Here is a 12397-nt window from a genome sequence, read left to right on the forward strand (position 1 = left end):
CACACTTCTTTTGTACCTGCAAGGGACTGTTGGAGGAAATAAGGCAATTGGTAAAAACTCCCTTTAATCAAAGGGGGATGTGTTCTCAGAGACATGCATTGATGGTCTGCTTCATCCGTGGAAAGCCTCAACTGATTTGTCGATTTGCTACATTTTGTGCACTGATGTCTAAGGAAATGCTGAAAGAGGACACCAAAGTGCCTTGACCTGGATTCTTCCTGGACGCTTCCGTTATCCAGTTGTAATATTATGTATTTGCAAATTTATTGTCATGACTGAAGCAACAGCCACGTGGATGCTCCTGGTGATACTTGCACATGGGCCCTGAGGGCAGGAGCATAACCTGTTTATTTTTAAGAAATGGCCCCAAGTAAGGCATGCAGCACTGTTGGCTTAGTTGCCGCAGCACTTGGCACTTTGGTACCTGGTTCCTGTATTTGGCTTGTTTGCGACGGGTCGTCTGCCAAGAAATTAGGAAAGAAGCAGTCACTTGCCCTCAAAATTTGAAGCAACAGCTATGTGGAAGCTTGGCATCACCTGTACATGGGCCCCGGGGACAATGGGGGGCCCTTGGCTTCTTTAAATTTCAATTGCTTTAAGGAATGCACAAGACATTTATGGCTTTTATATATATTTTTTTGCATTGGCACTTTGGAGCCCAGTCTTTCTACTTGAGCTCTCAGGGAGGGGCTCTCAGCCAGGTACAATGTTAGCTGTATGAGGCATACTTACTACCTAATATAGCGCTCCTGGTCTCTTAAAAATGGTTTGAGTCAATGGCGGGAGAGGAGGTTCTGACAATTGTTGTTGTTCCATACACGCTGAAACTCCTAATGTTCTGTATCAAACCAGATTTACATTTTTAGCTGTGAGCACTTTTTATGACTAGTATTCTATGCTTTTGATGATTTTTTTGCATTGGTTTTAAGTAACTATGCATAAAAATGAACTTGATAGGGAGATCAGTCCTAGCTAAACCCCGACATTCCCACCTAACAACGATAAACAAGAATCGCATGAAACCGGAGTATTTAAGTTACAACATTTGATATCTTTTACACTGAGTTATAATTGTGTCTTCAAGGTGGCACCGTCAGAGCCCTCAATTCCATCCACCAACCCTGGTCCTGCAACTGCTGCCACCTGATCTAAAGGCATCAAGCCCTCGTGAATTTCTAAATGTCCAGCAGCTTGCATTACAATCCTCAGCCTCTTAGCAACCCTGCCTCAATCCTGCGCTTGTAATCATGGCGCCGTTTTTGCATTCCTCAACAGTCCTTTTTCGGTGCTACTTCATTGCCTTTGTCCACAGTTCCTTCCATAAAGCTGCTTTATGGGCTAGTGGGACGTCTGAGATGACAACAGATAATTCTCTTGTTTTGTCAACTCAGAAATTAAAATAGAATTTTGGTGGGTAAAGATAAGCTTTTTTTTCCTGGTAGTCTCCTTGAAACCCCTCCTTGTTGTTGGGTGGGTGACCTCCTGCCACTTTTCTGGCTTCTGATCTTATTTGGAGAATTTTTAGAAAGTATGCATTGTATTTGCATCCCTTTTTATAGTAAAACACCACCCAAGTACACTTTGTGCCATACAACACAAGGTGCGTGTTGCGCTATGATGCAGAGCCTGTGCCACTGAGCTACATATAGTAAATACGGCACTGCCCATGTGGAAACAAATTCCATAATATAGCAAACATTTTTTTATGCACCTCAACACTATATGGCTGTTAGTAAACCTGGTCCGAACAGCTCAAACATTGCTGTGACAGAAAACATGGGGCTAGATGTACGACCATTTAATTTTGCGGGTCTCCAATTTTGATTTTTTGTGACTCACAATTAGAGACTCGCAAAATGAAATGCCCTAATGTGCCTCAGACACATTTAGCGATTCCCAATGGGGTCACAAATGACCTACCTCATCAATATTCATGAGGTAGGTCACAATTCGCGACCACATTGGGAATGGCTGCACTCACAGGGATGATGGCCTAATGGGAACAGCACACCACCATGTCTGTGACTGCTTTTTAAATAAAGCAGTTTTTTAAAAATGCAGACCGTTTTCCTTAAAGGACAATGGGATGCATTTCAAATAAAAAAATGAAGTTTTATTTTTTATTTTTTCAGAGTTTGCAGTGGTCTGTGGGACCACTACCTGCTCTGAAAAAATATTTTCCTTTCCATTCACAAAAAGGAAGGGGTCCCGTAGAGACCCTTTCCCATTTGCGAATGGGTTACCACCAACTTGAAGTTGGTGGTAACTGATTGTTTTGCAACCGCTTTCACGGTTGCAAAACAGCCTTGCATACCACTGAGACTCACTATTTGGAAGGGATGCCCTCGGCATGCCCCTTCCAAATAGTGACTCACAAACCTATTTTCCGATTCGGTAAATAGATGACTGGATCACAAAATAGCATTGGTACATGCCAAAATTCTATTTTCATGTCGCAAACTGCCTGCTTCTGCGAATTGGGCGAATAGCTGCATACATCTGGCCCATAGTGTAGGGAATACAGGGTGGATTGGTAAGACACCACTGTAGACTTAGACACCGGATTACTATAAACACTTGTGTGTGTAAATATTCTTCATTGAGCACATGTATTATCAAAGGATAAACAATATGGAAACTGCAAGTAAGATTTGCAGACATACAAAAGACATTTTAAATTTGAATAATTTTCATTTTTCTAGTAGACCTCAACTCTTTTTAAAATAAACATCAATGTGGGCTGCAAAAAAACTACGTTTGCATAAATATTTTTCCCTCCTGACTTTGCCTTTTCAAATGTCATTGTGACCATGAAGGCTGAAAATTTTCTGAATGAGATCTACAATTTTGACTTGTGAGCTTTTGTGGTGTCATAGTGATCGTGAAGGCGAAGGGTAGGTCTTGCATGAATGTAGAAGACAATGGGGGTTATTCTAACTTTGGAGGAGGTGTTAATCCGTCCCAAAAGTGACGGTAAAGTGACGGATTTACCACCAGCCGTATTACGAGTCCATTATATCCTATGGAACTCGTAATACGGCTGGTGGTATATCCGTCACTTTACCGTCACTTTTGGGACGGATTAACACTCCTCCAAAGTTAGAATAACCCCCAATGTCTTATCCTGTAAAGTGAAAGAGGAGATCCATACATGAGTTATTTATGCATTGAATCCAAACTTTTTCTCTTTATCCCCTTTTCTTCTTCCCATTATATGCTCCTTTGTGTTCACATCAGGTCTCAGAAGGATGTTGTAGCACTTGGGGAAGAATATACAACTCAGCAACCCAAAACTTGATGCCAGGATGGCAAAGATCTCCACTGACACCATGAGTGCACCCCTTGTGCTCAGGTAGGCAGGGACAAAGGAGACCCAGACACTAACAAATACCAGCATGCTGAAGGTGATCATCTTGGCCTCATTGAAAGAGTCCGGAAGCTTTCTAGCCAGAAAGGCCACCACCAGTGTGACTGTAGCAAGGAAAGACATGTACCCCAGCATCAGCCAAAATGCCCAACTGGAGCCTTCATTGCATTCATTTAGGATCTTCTTAATAGAGTAATGGAAATTCAGCTGTTGGAATGGAGGTGAAAGGACCAACCAACACATGCATATAAGGAGCTGAATCAAGGAACAAGTAACTGTGATGCAATATGGTATTTTAAATCTAAACCACTTCTGAAGCTGACTGTTTGGCTTGGTGGCACGGAAAGCCATTATCACCGTGACAGTTTTTGCCAAAACACAAGAGACACAGAGTGCGAAAGCAATACCAAATGTCACCTGGCGAAGCAGGCAATTCAGAGAATGTGGCTGGCCAATAAACATAAGTGGGCAGGAAAAGCATAGGGCAAGGGCTAGTAAGAGCAGGTAGCTGAGGACCAGGTTGTTGGCTTTTACAATAGGAGTCTGATTGTGTCTGATGAACACCATAAAAATAAATAATGAGAGAAGGCTACAGAGAAGAGAGATAGTAGTCAGGACTATTCCAAGAGGTTCCTGGTATGAGAGGTACTCAATCGGTTTGGGGATGCAACTGTCCCGGCTGTCACTGGGCATCTGTTCATATGGGCAAGGGAAACATTCAGTAGAATCTGGAAAGGAGGTCAAAAACATTGTTATTACTTGTGAACATGACTACAATTTCAATTTCGTTTTGAAAACATACTCATAGAGATATTATACATTAACCTCATTCAGTGAGTCAGCCCTCTATAAAGAATGCACGCTTATCTCAAGCAATAGTTGCCTCGTGGACTGAACAAATCATTTTTACAAGAGAATGTTCCATACAGTGCTACCCACAGGCACACTCACCCATCCTCATTATATGTGGAGAAGTAAAATGTACAAACATTTCCCAGGATAATATTTGTACATCATCCTGAAATCCCATTTGGTAATAGGGAACAATACACTCTTACACATTTTTGGACTGGTTGTACTGTATGCTACTTCCTTTACCGCAATATTTTGGCTGTGCAATTTCCTCCATGTATTATATCAGAACCTGGGGTTGACCCCAAATGAGTGTGAAACAAGTGATTATGTTTTGAATCGTGCTAGACTCTCAGAATGAGTCTATCAGTATGATAATATTGATATATTCCAAGTTCAAATCAAAAACGTGACTTAGCGATTGAGTACTACAAGCATACATTCACACACATATCTAGGAAATACAAAGACAATTACAATTAGGGCATACGGGTATTTATAATAAATTCACTGTATTTCATATTGATCATAAAACTACAGATACAATACAAATCGTACTATATGATAAAATCACATATCAGTCTCACAAAACATCCTGCTACTTAAATACCTGAGATAACCTACAGCAATTAAGAACTGACCTACAGCAAGACATTCAAAAGGAGTTTCCAACATATATATTTATAAAAGTCCATATTTAGACAACCTAATCCCACTCTCGTTTACCTTGGCAATGGACAATTTTTTTCCTATTTCCTCAAAGATGGGGCAGGAAAAAAATGAAATGCACTGTGGTTTGTATAGGTACAATGCATGTGCAAGTACAATCATCTTAAGGTTACACCCACTTCTGTGGATGGATCAATTTCTGTGGACAGCATAACATATAGGACAGTAGGCCCATCTAGATGAATTAACAGCATATTTTTAGTCAACACTCTCCCAATTCAATTATCTTCATGACTCTCTGCTCTTTAAATACACAATTGTGCATTTACAGGCACTTGATTCAGTTAACCTTATATCCTTTCCTCTCTTTTTAACTTGCAAATGCAAGAGAAGTAACATTGTTAACAGAGAACAGTTCCTGTCTGTTCAAAAGCAACGATGGCTCTCTATACTTCACCCCTGTTTTTTTAAAGCTTGCTCCTAATAGTGTAAACTACAGAGGGAAAATCTCTGCCCTAGGGATAGCCCAACCGAAGTACATAAAGCAAAAGGAGCCATCTTAATATTGTTCTCAATATATGAAAGGGATATATCGTTGTGTTAACTCGTTTTGCTGTCTTATCATAACTGAATACAGTTTTAACACCTGCTATGTTGGTTAACCCTCAGCGGTTTTGTGTGCCAATGTTGTACCATTCCAATCAGACCTTCTCGCTTTCTATGTGTCCTAGCCTTACTTTCATACTTGGCCGTCCAAAGTGAGAATGTAGAATTGAGTTTGCTCAGCAAGGAACCTCCCTTCATATATCTTAATGTCATTGTATTTTGCACACTTCTCATGAGAAAGCTGAGCATCTTCTACTGCCACTGCCAATGTTTCGGTTTCCATCTTGTTAACCTTCCTACTGTAGTTTATGTGAAACAATGTTTAAAAGTGGGCACATTTGTGGAAGAGCTGGCATTATATGCTCATTTGGTATTTGGAGGCGTAACTGTGACTCACAGTGTTGCAATATTGCTATTTTCTTTTCGCATAGTAAACATATTTTGGACTTCATGTAGTCGTGGAGCTGCTATTTTCTTTCACAACATCAAAAGTGATTCTAATTGTGGCAGCTCAACATACACTTAAAAAGCCAGTTTTTTTCCCTAATAGGTTTACAGTATCCCCACATCCCAGTGGGCCGGACTCCTGGAGTACCGATGGGGGACTTTTGATTTCATAAATATGTACCATGCAGTTCATGGCTTTCCCGCAGTATATGCTGCCTAGGTACACTTCAATGCATTCACCAAATATGCACATCCAGTTTTCAACAAAGGTTTGACAATCACTATAATAGATCACTATGGGGACTGTGTTGTGGTTAATTTTGGAACTTCTCATGTAGTGCAAAGCTTGACATTTCTCGCTGTATGAGTGCTCACACATTTTCCCGATGCATTTGCTTATTTGGATAAACCCTTTGATGTTGTATTTCTGATTTTTCCTGCTGGTCCACGTTTGAGCTTGTTACATGCATTATATAGTGCTAGTGCCGTGCCCCTTTCAAACAGATCTGCGGAACTTGATGGGTTATGAGGGGCTGAATGACTTAAAAATCTGCCTGTAGACAAGTAACCCTCAAGTGAACAGTTATGAATTTAACAACCATGGGTTCTGAGCTCGTGTTTAGCTTCCTATCTTGGAATGTGGCTGGGATTCATGGTAAATTGTCTCAGCCAGATTGGGTTTCTCTGCTAGGAAAATATATGTTTATAAACATGCAGGAAACCTGGGTTACTAACCCTAATCAGTGCAACAGGTTTTCCTGCAACTCCATACCTGCGGTCCTCTCAAATATTGGATTTTAACTTTAACAGCTGCGTGTTTCAAGTGTTACAAGTAACTCGTTTATGTAGGTTTTATTTTTTATAGTTAATTTTTATAATAATGATCTTATGAGTACCATCAAGGAGAATTTTGTAACCCTTTTTAAGATATTTTATAATCTTATGATCAGGTATAACCTATCTTTTTCCGAATGTGATGTTATTATATATGGTGATTTTAATGCTACATTTAATATACATTTATTATATACTAATTAGTTACTTTCTAATTGTTATAATACTATTGTCATGCAGGGCTCTTCTGATCACTGTGGTGTTCAGTTAGGCCATAATGTTCTGACTCAGGATCAGATTAACATCCGTGAGGCTGACCACAACAGTGAACCTAGGATTCCTACCTTCCAAGGCAGAGGTTGTACATCCATAACTAGTTACATATTTACCACTCTGGGGATATTCTAGAGACTGATGAAGTGTGAGTCATTGAATGTTAGGTATAGAGATCATAACCCCTTGGTAGCTACCTTACCTCTGGACCATGTGCATGTTTCATATGACATAGCTATTCAGCCTCTACCCCAATATGATAAGCTTAGACTAATCTGTCGTTTGTGCAATTCTACTGAGTTTTGGGGCAGGTTAATTAAAACTAACATGGATCATTTTGTGTCATGTCTGCAAGATATTGTGCCTTGTGGAAATTTAGGTCCCCAGTTTATGGTACTATGTGATATTATTAGGAAATCCTTACCCAAGGCAGTGTGCAGACCAGAGCAGGTACCACAGCCCTGGTATGACAGCTCTTGTTCATGCACAAACAAGGATTTGCATAGGGTTTTGTCCTCTGTACCAAGGAAATCCTTAGAAATGTCAAAAGTACGCACTGCATATAAAGTGGCTCTGTCAAAAAAAAAATATGAAATCCATAGAGATAATTGGGATTGTTTAACTGTAGCTGATTCTCTTTCGAATTCTTATATGTTTTGGAAAGTGTTTAGTGCCCTTTGAGTACAGAAAAACTCTGTTTCCCTTTTGAGTAGTCATATTATTGGATTTCAGAGTGTGACTCAGATCAGGACTATTTACTGTCTGTTTCCAGGAATTAACGCTACCTTTTTCTTTTTAAGTAATTATGGGGTAGATAGTAGGTTGTGTTTAACAGTTGATGAATTTGCTATTGCTCTTAACCAGAGTTCTCTCAGTAGAGCTCCTGGATCCAGATGGAATACCAATTGATGTCTTCAAATGCAGGGTTGACTTTTGAACCACATCACTTGTGAATGTATTCAACAACCTTGATGCATCTGATCTGCCTCCCTCTTGGTCAAGTTCGGTAATTGTCGCTGTCTATAAAAAAGGGAGCCGTTCTGATCCCAAATGCCACAGGTGTTTCAGCTTAATTGATTCAACAGTTACAATTTTAGGGAGGGTCATTTTTAACATGATTCGGTAATGGGCGATTGAGCACAACATCTTGTCTCCTTACCAAAAAAGGTTTCAAGAAATTATGGGCACATTGGAACAGTGCCTAAATTGGCATTTTTGATAGGCAAATATAGCATTGCTAGGCACAGTCAACTATGTCAAGTTATGGGCACTCTTGCTAGAGGTGGTTTCAAGAGGTGACTCCTTGATCACTTTCTAGCAACTCTACATTGGAACTTGAAGGTCACAATCAGATTTGGACCCAATGGGGAACTCTCTGACCCATTCACATTGCATCAATGAGTCAGGCAAGGGTGAGTTTTAGCTCCCCTGTTGTTTATTCTGTACATAAACAAACTTAATGGTTATTTGAAAGAAGCTACTCTAGATGTCCCTCATGTTAACTCCACCCTCATACCAGTACCCCTATATGCAGCAGTCCTCCTTCTTAGAACAATTTCTTCAAATCCACAAACATTGGCTGTACCGTCCTGAGGCTTTCATGGGTAAAAGCTGGTATAATGCAGGGATGAATTCCTATCAATCTATTTGGTGTACAATGCAGTGTAGATATGGCCCTGTTCATTTTGATGACAATGTCTACGAAATTCATTTCCTTTTTTGTTATAATAAATGGAAAACAAATGTTGGTAGATCTAGTGTTGAGCCACTTGTGAAAACCTATTAAATCACTCTCATCGTCTTTCCAAATCCTTAAAATGTCATCAATATATATTTTTCAGATATGTACATGATCCTGAAAAAGGTTATCAGTATAGATCAATTTGTCTTCATATTGTGACATGAACATTATTGCCATCTCAGTAGAAAGGGGTGACCAATAACTGTCCCCTTCCCTTGTGTATGAAACTGTCCATTTAAATGGGAAAATACAGTGTCAAGCAGATTTTGGCTGTTTGCAAGATGAATGGAGCAGGTACAAGGTGTGGTTTAGGCCACTGTTCTAAATACCACTCCAAAGCATCTAAAGCATCCTTGGGAATGTCTGTATATGCATATTCAACATCAAGGGTTACCAATAGTAGCTCCTACTCACAAGAATCCAGATTGTCCATTTAATTGATGATGGCCATAATGTCTCTGACAAAACTAGGTATTAATTAAATCAAGAATATTAGAAATATATCCACATATTTGCCAGAAGTACAAGGATAAAATTGACAGCTAATATTATCAGCCTACCTTGGGATTAGTTGTACTCTTATGGAGTTTGGGTAGGGTTTACATTACTGGACTTCGAATATGTGGGTTAATTAGGGAATCTGATTCTTTCTTTAATATCTAACCACCACCCCATCCTATTTGTACAAGCTGCTTAATTTCTTCTGGAATAGTCTGTATTGGAGCTTTGGGAACTTCTCTGTAATGTCCATTAATATATATTTAACTCATTATTTCTTATTCTTAATTAGTTCAATCCATCACTACAATGGTGTTGCCTTTATCAGCAGATTTCACAACAATATCCTGTGTAGTCTTTGTAGGGCCAGTAATTCATTCTTCATTAAGTTAGGTTTAACTTATTTCTACTGTATTTGTATTTTATCCAGTTCCCTCAGGCTAGTGTTCGCAAACATTTGAAGTTCCATGAGATTGCTACTAGTTGAAGGGTAGAATGGCAATGGCCTTTTTAAAGCAGAAATGTTCTGTGTCTGTTGACTATCAAAATTTAAACAATAAGGCCTTGATGTATTAAGACTGATGCAATGCTGCATTGGCTAGCATTGTCAGAAAAGTTGTGTTACGTTGCTTTGTTGCATCACGGATGTCCCATATTTACTAAACAGTGCACCACTACACAAAGAAGATGCAACCATGATGCAACACCATGTAAATTTGTTGTGTTGGAACGTGCCAATACACAATTCCTGTGTTGCAGAGCTGAATTGCCTTCCGCAATTCGTAACTGCATAGCACAACTCAGATTTGCATGACACAAGAGCAAAATGCTCTGACTTCCGTATAAAACAGACACATTTCAAGCACTGTTGGTCATTGTTACAATATGGCTACTATAGATAAAGCTACCAGTCAGGAGGGTTCAAGCAGGGATAGAGATGCTCTCCTGGAGGGCTGCCAAAAAAGAAAACTCACTTTTACCATAGGGGAAAAACAGGTTTTTATTTCAGAGGTGAGAAAGCAAGCAAAATATTTATTTGTTCCCTTCAAATTACTCTTATATAATACGAAAGATTAATAGCAAGCATGTGGAAAAAATGAATGCTGCAGCACCAATCAGAAGAACTGTGGTGGAGTGCAAGAAAGGTTTGCATGATTATAATTTCAGGACTAATAATAAACTGTCCAGAAACATGAAAGCTGCAATAACCACAGGAGGAGGACCAGAACTCCATAAGGAGTTGACGTCAATGGAGGAGCAGGTGGCATGTTGGAAATGGCCCTTTCTACAGGGTCTACCCCCAACTTTTTGCCTTCCTCCTCCTACTTTTAGCTGGATTTTTGCTTTTTGTCCTTAGTACTCTGTGTGCATTACCACAGCTAACCAGTGCTAAAGTGCTTGACCTCTCTCCCTAAAACATGACTTGATTGGCATATACCTGATTGGCATATTTATTTACATGTAAGTCCATTGTAAAGTGGTATACCATAGACCCAGGGCCTGTAAATAAAATGCTGCCAGTGAGCATGCAGAACGTATTGTGCCACCCACTTAAGTATCACTTTAAAACATATCCCAGGCCTGCCCTTGCAGCCTGAAGGCAGTGTCCCACCCATGTCATCTTGGCATTTAAAACACTTTGACAAGCCTTAAACTATCCTTTTATTACGTATGTCACCTCTAAGGTAAGCTCTAGGTAGCTCATAGGGCAGGGTGCTGTGCAATTAAAAGGTAGGCCATGCACTTTTTAGTTTCCCATGTCCTAGTAGTGAAAAACTCCCAAATTCGTTTTCGCTACTGTGAGACCTTCCCCTTTCGTAGGTTAACATTGGGGATTCCTTATTATATTTAATAAGCTATAATTAACTAGAGGTGGTAGATATCTCATGTTTGGTATCTCTGAACTTGTAATGATCAACCCTCTTTAATGGTAAAGTTGTATTTATCATTAAGAGTTTGAAAATGCCACTTTTAGAAAGTTGTCATTTTCCTGCCCTTAGCTCTCTATGTCTGCAGCCTGCCTTAGGTCACATGACTAGTTGTAACTGACAGTTGAAACTTTGTGAATTTATCCCAGTCATTCACACAATAGTGGGATTAGCAGAGCCTGAATGGGCTACTAACTGACTTGATGGGAGGGTGGCGGAGCTAAGCACAGCCCCGCTTGCATCTTTATACTCTGGGCTCAGCCACCACACAGTAGGAGCTAGGAGCCAGGGCAGGGGAGGCAGGAAACTTCTGAAACTTCAAAGAACCCTTCTGGAAACTTCTCCCAACTTCTAGGAGCCGGGTACCGGACTATAAAAATCAGCCTCTCAGACCTGCTCTTCAGTTCACTAATGGACCTAAGGAAGGACTCTCAGAGGACTGCCTGCTGCTGTGACCTGTTGTGCACTCTGCCAGACTGCTACTCTACCCGGAAGGACTACTATGGTGCCTGGAGCCTGCCTTGAAACTTCTAAGGCCAGCCCTGCTGTGGAGCTCTGTCTCTTCACCTGCACCCAGGACTTCAGAAGTGACTCCAAGGGCTAGTTTTGCTGGCCTGCTGTTCAGAGCCACAGGGACATAACAGGCTCCCAACATCTTCAACTCACACCTGGACCCAGCCTGAGTGAGTCCTGAACCCACAAGTGGTTTCCTTCCACTCTGTGTTGCTGTTTGCGTGCTGCATTAATGCTTTACACATTGCCCTTAAACTAAGCCTGGCTACTTTTTGTTAAGCTACCCCAGGTTAGCACAGGTTCATTTAGCGACTGTTAATGGTTGGCCTTAAAAGGGATTGTGGCTGTTGCTTGATCTGGCTCACACCCCAGTCAACCAGGAATTCAATTTCTCACATGGCATCACTAATTTCAACAGCCTTGGTTGCCATATTCGAGGGTACAAATACCACTGAGCTTGGAACTCACCATAATGTTTAAGGGTTTATAATTATAATGTCTAAATACTTTAGGTTAATTATTGAACATTTAAGTTGTCTTTACTAAGTGCGTATGTTTTTACTACACTGCATTGCATATTGTGAAAAAAATATATGAAGTGCAGCACAGCAAGTGTAGTTTGTGAACTGCGTTGTGCGAAAGGGAGAGAGCAGAAATGTGACTTCTATG

General features: G+C 40.3%; 1 protein-coding gene across 1 annotated transcript in view; it reads right to left on the reverse strand.

Annotated features, from left to right (window-relative positions):
* Positions 1-3114: 3114 nt before the first annotated feature.
* Positions 3115-12397, reverse strand: part of LOC138265108 (vomeronasal type-2 receptor 26-like) — a 97249-nt gene continuing 87966 nt past the window's right edge. Inside the window, exon 4 of the mRNA XM_069212650.1 lies at positions 3115-4095. Coding sequence (XP_069068751.1) covers positions 3161-4095 — 935 coding nt within the window. The 3' untranslated portion in view covers positions 3115-3160. The remainder of the gene's footprint in view (positions 4096-12397) is intronic.

This window comes from Pleurodeles waltl, chromosome 11 (assembly GCF_031143425.1).
Source record: "Pleurodeles waltl isolate 20211129_DDA chromosome 11, aPleWal1.hap1.20221129, whole genome shotgun sequence".
Lineage (NCBI taxonomy): Eukaryota > Metazoa > Chordata > Amphibia > Caudata > Salamandridae > Pleurodeles > Pleurodeles waltl.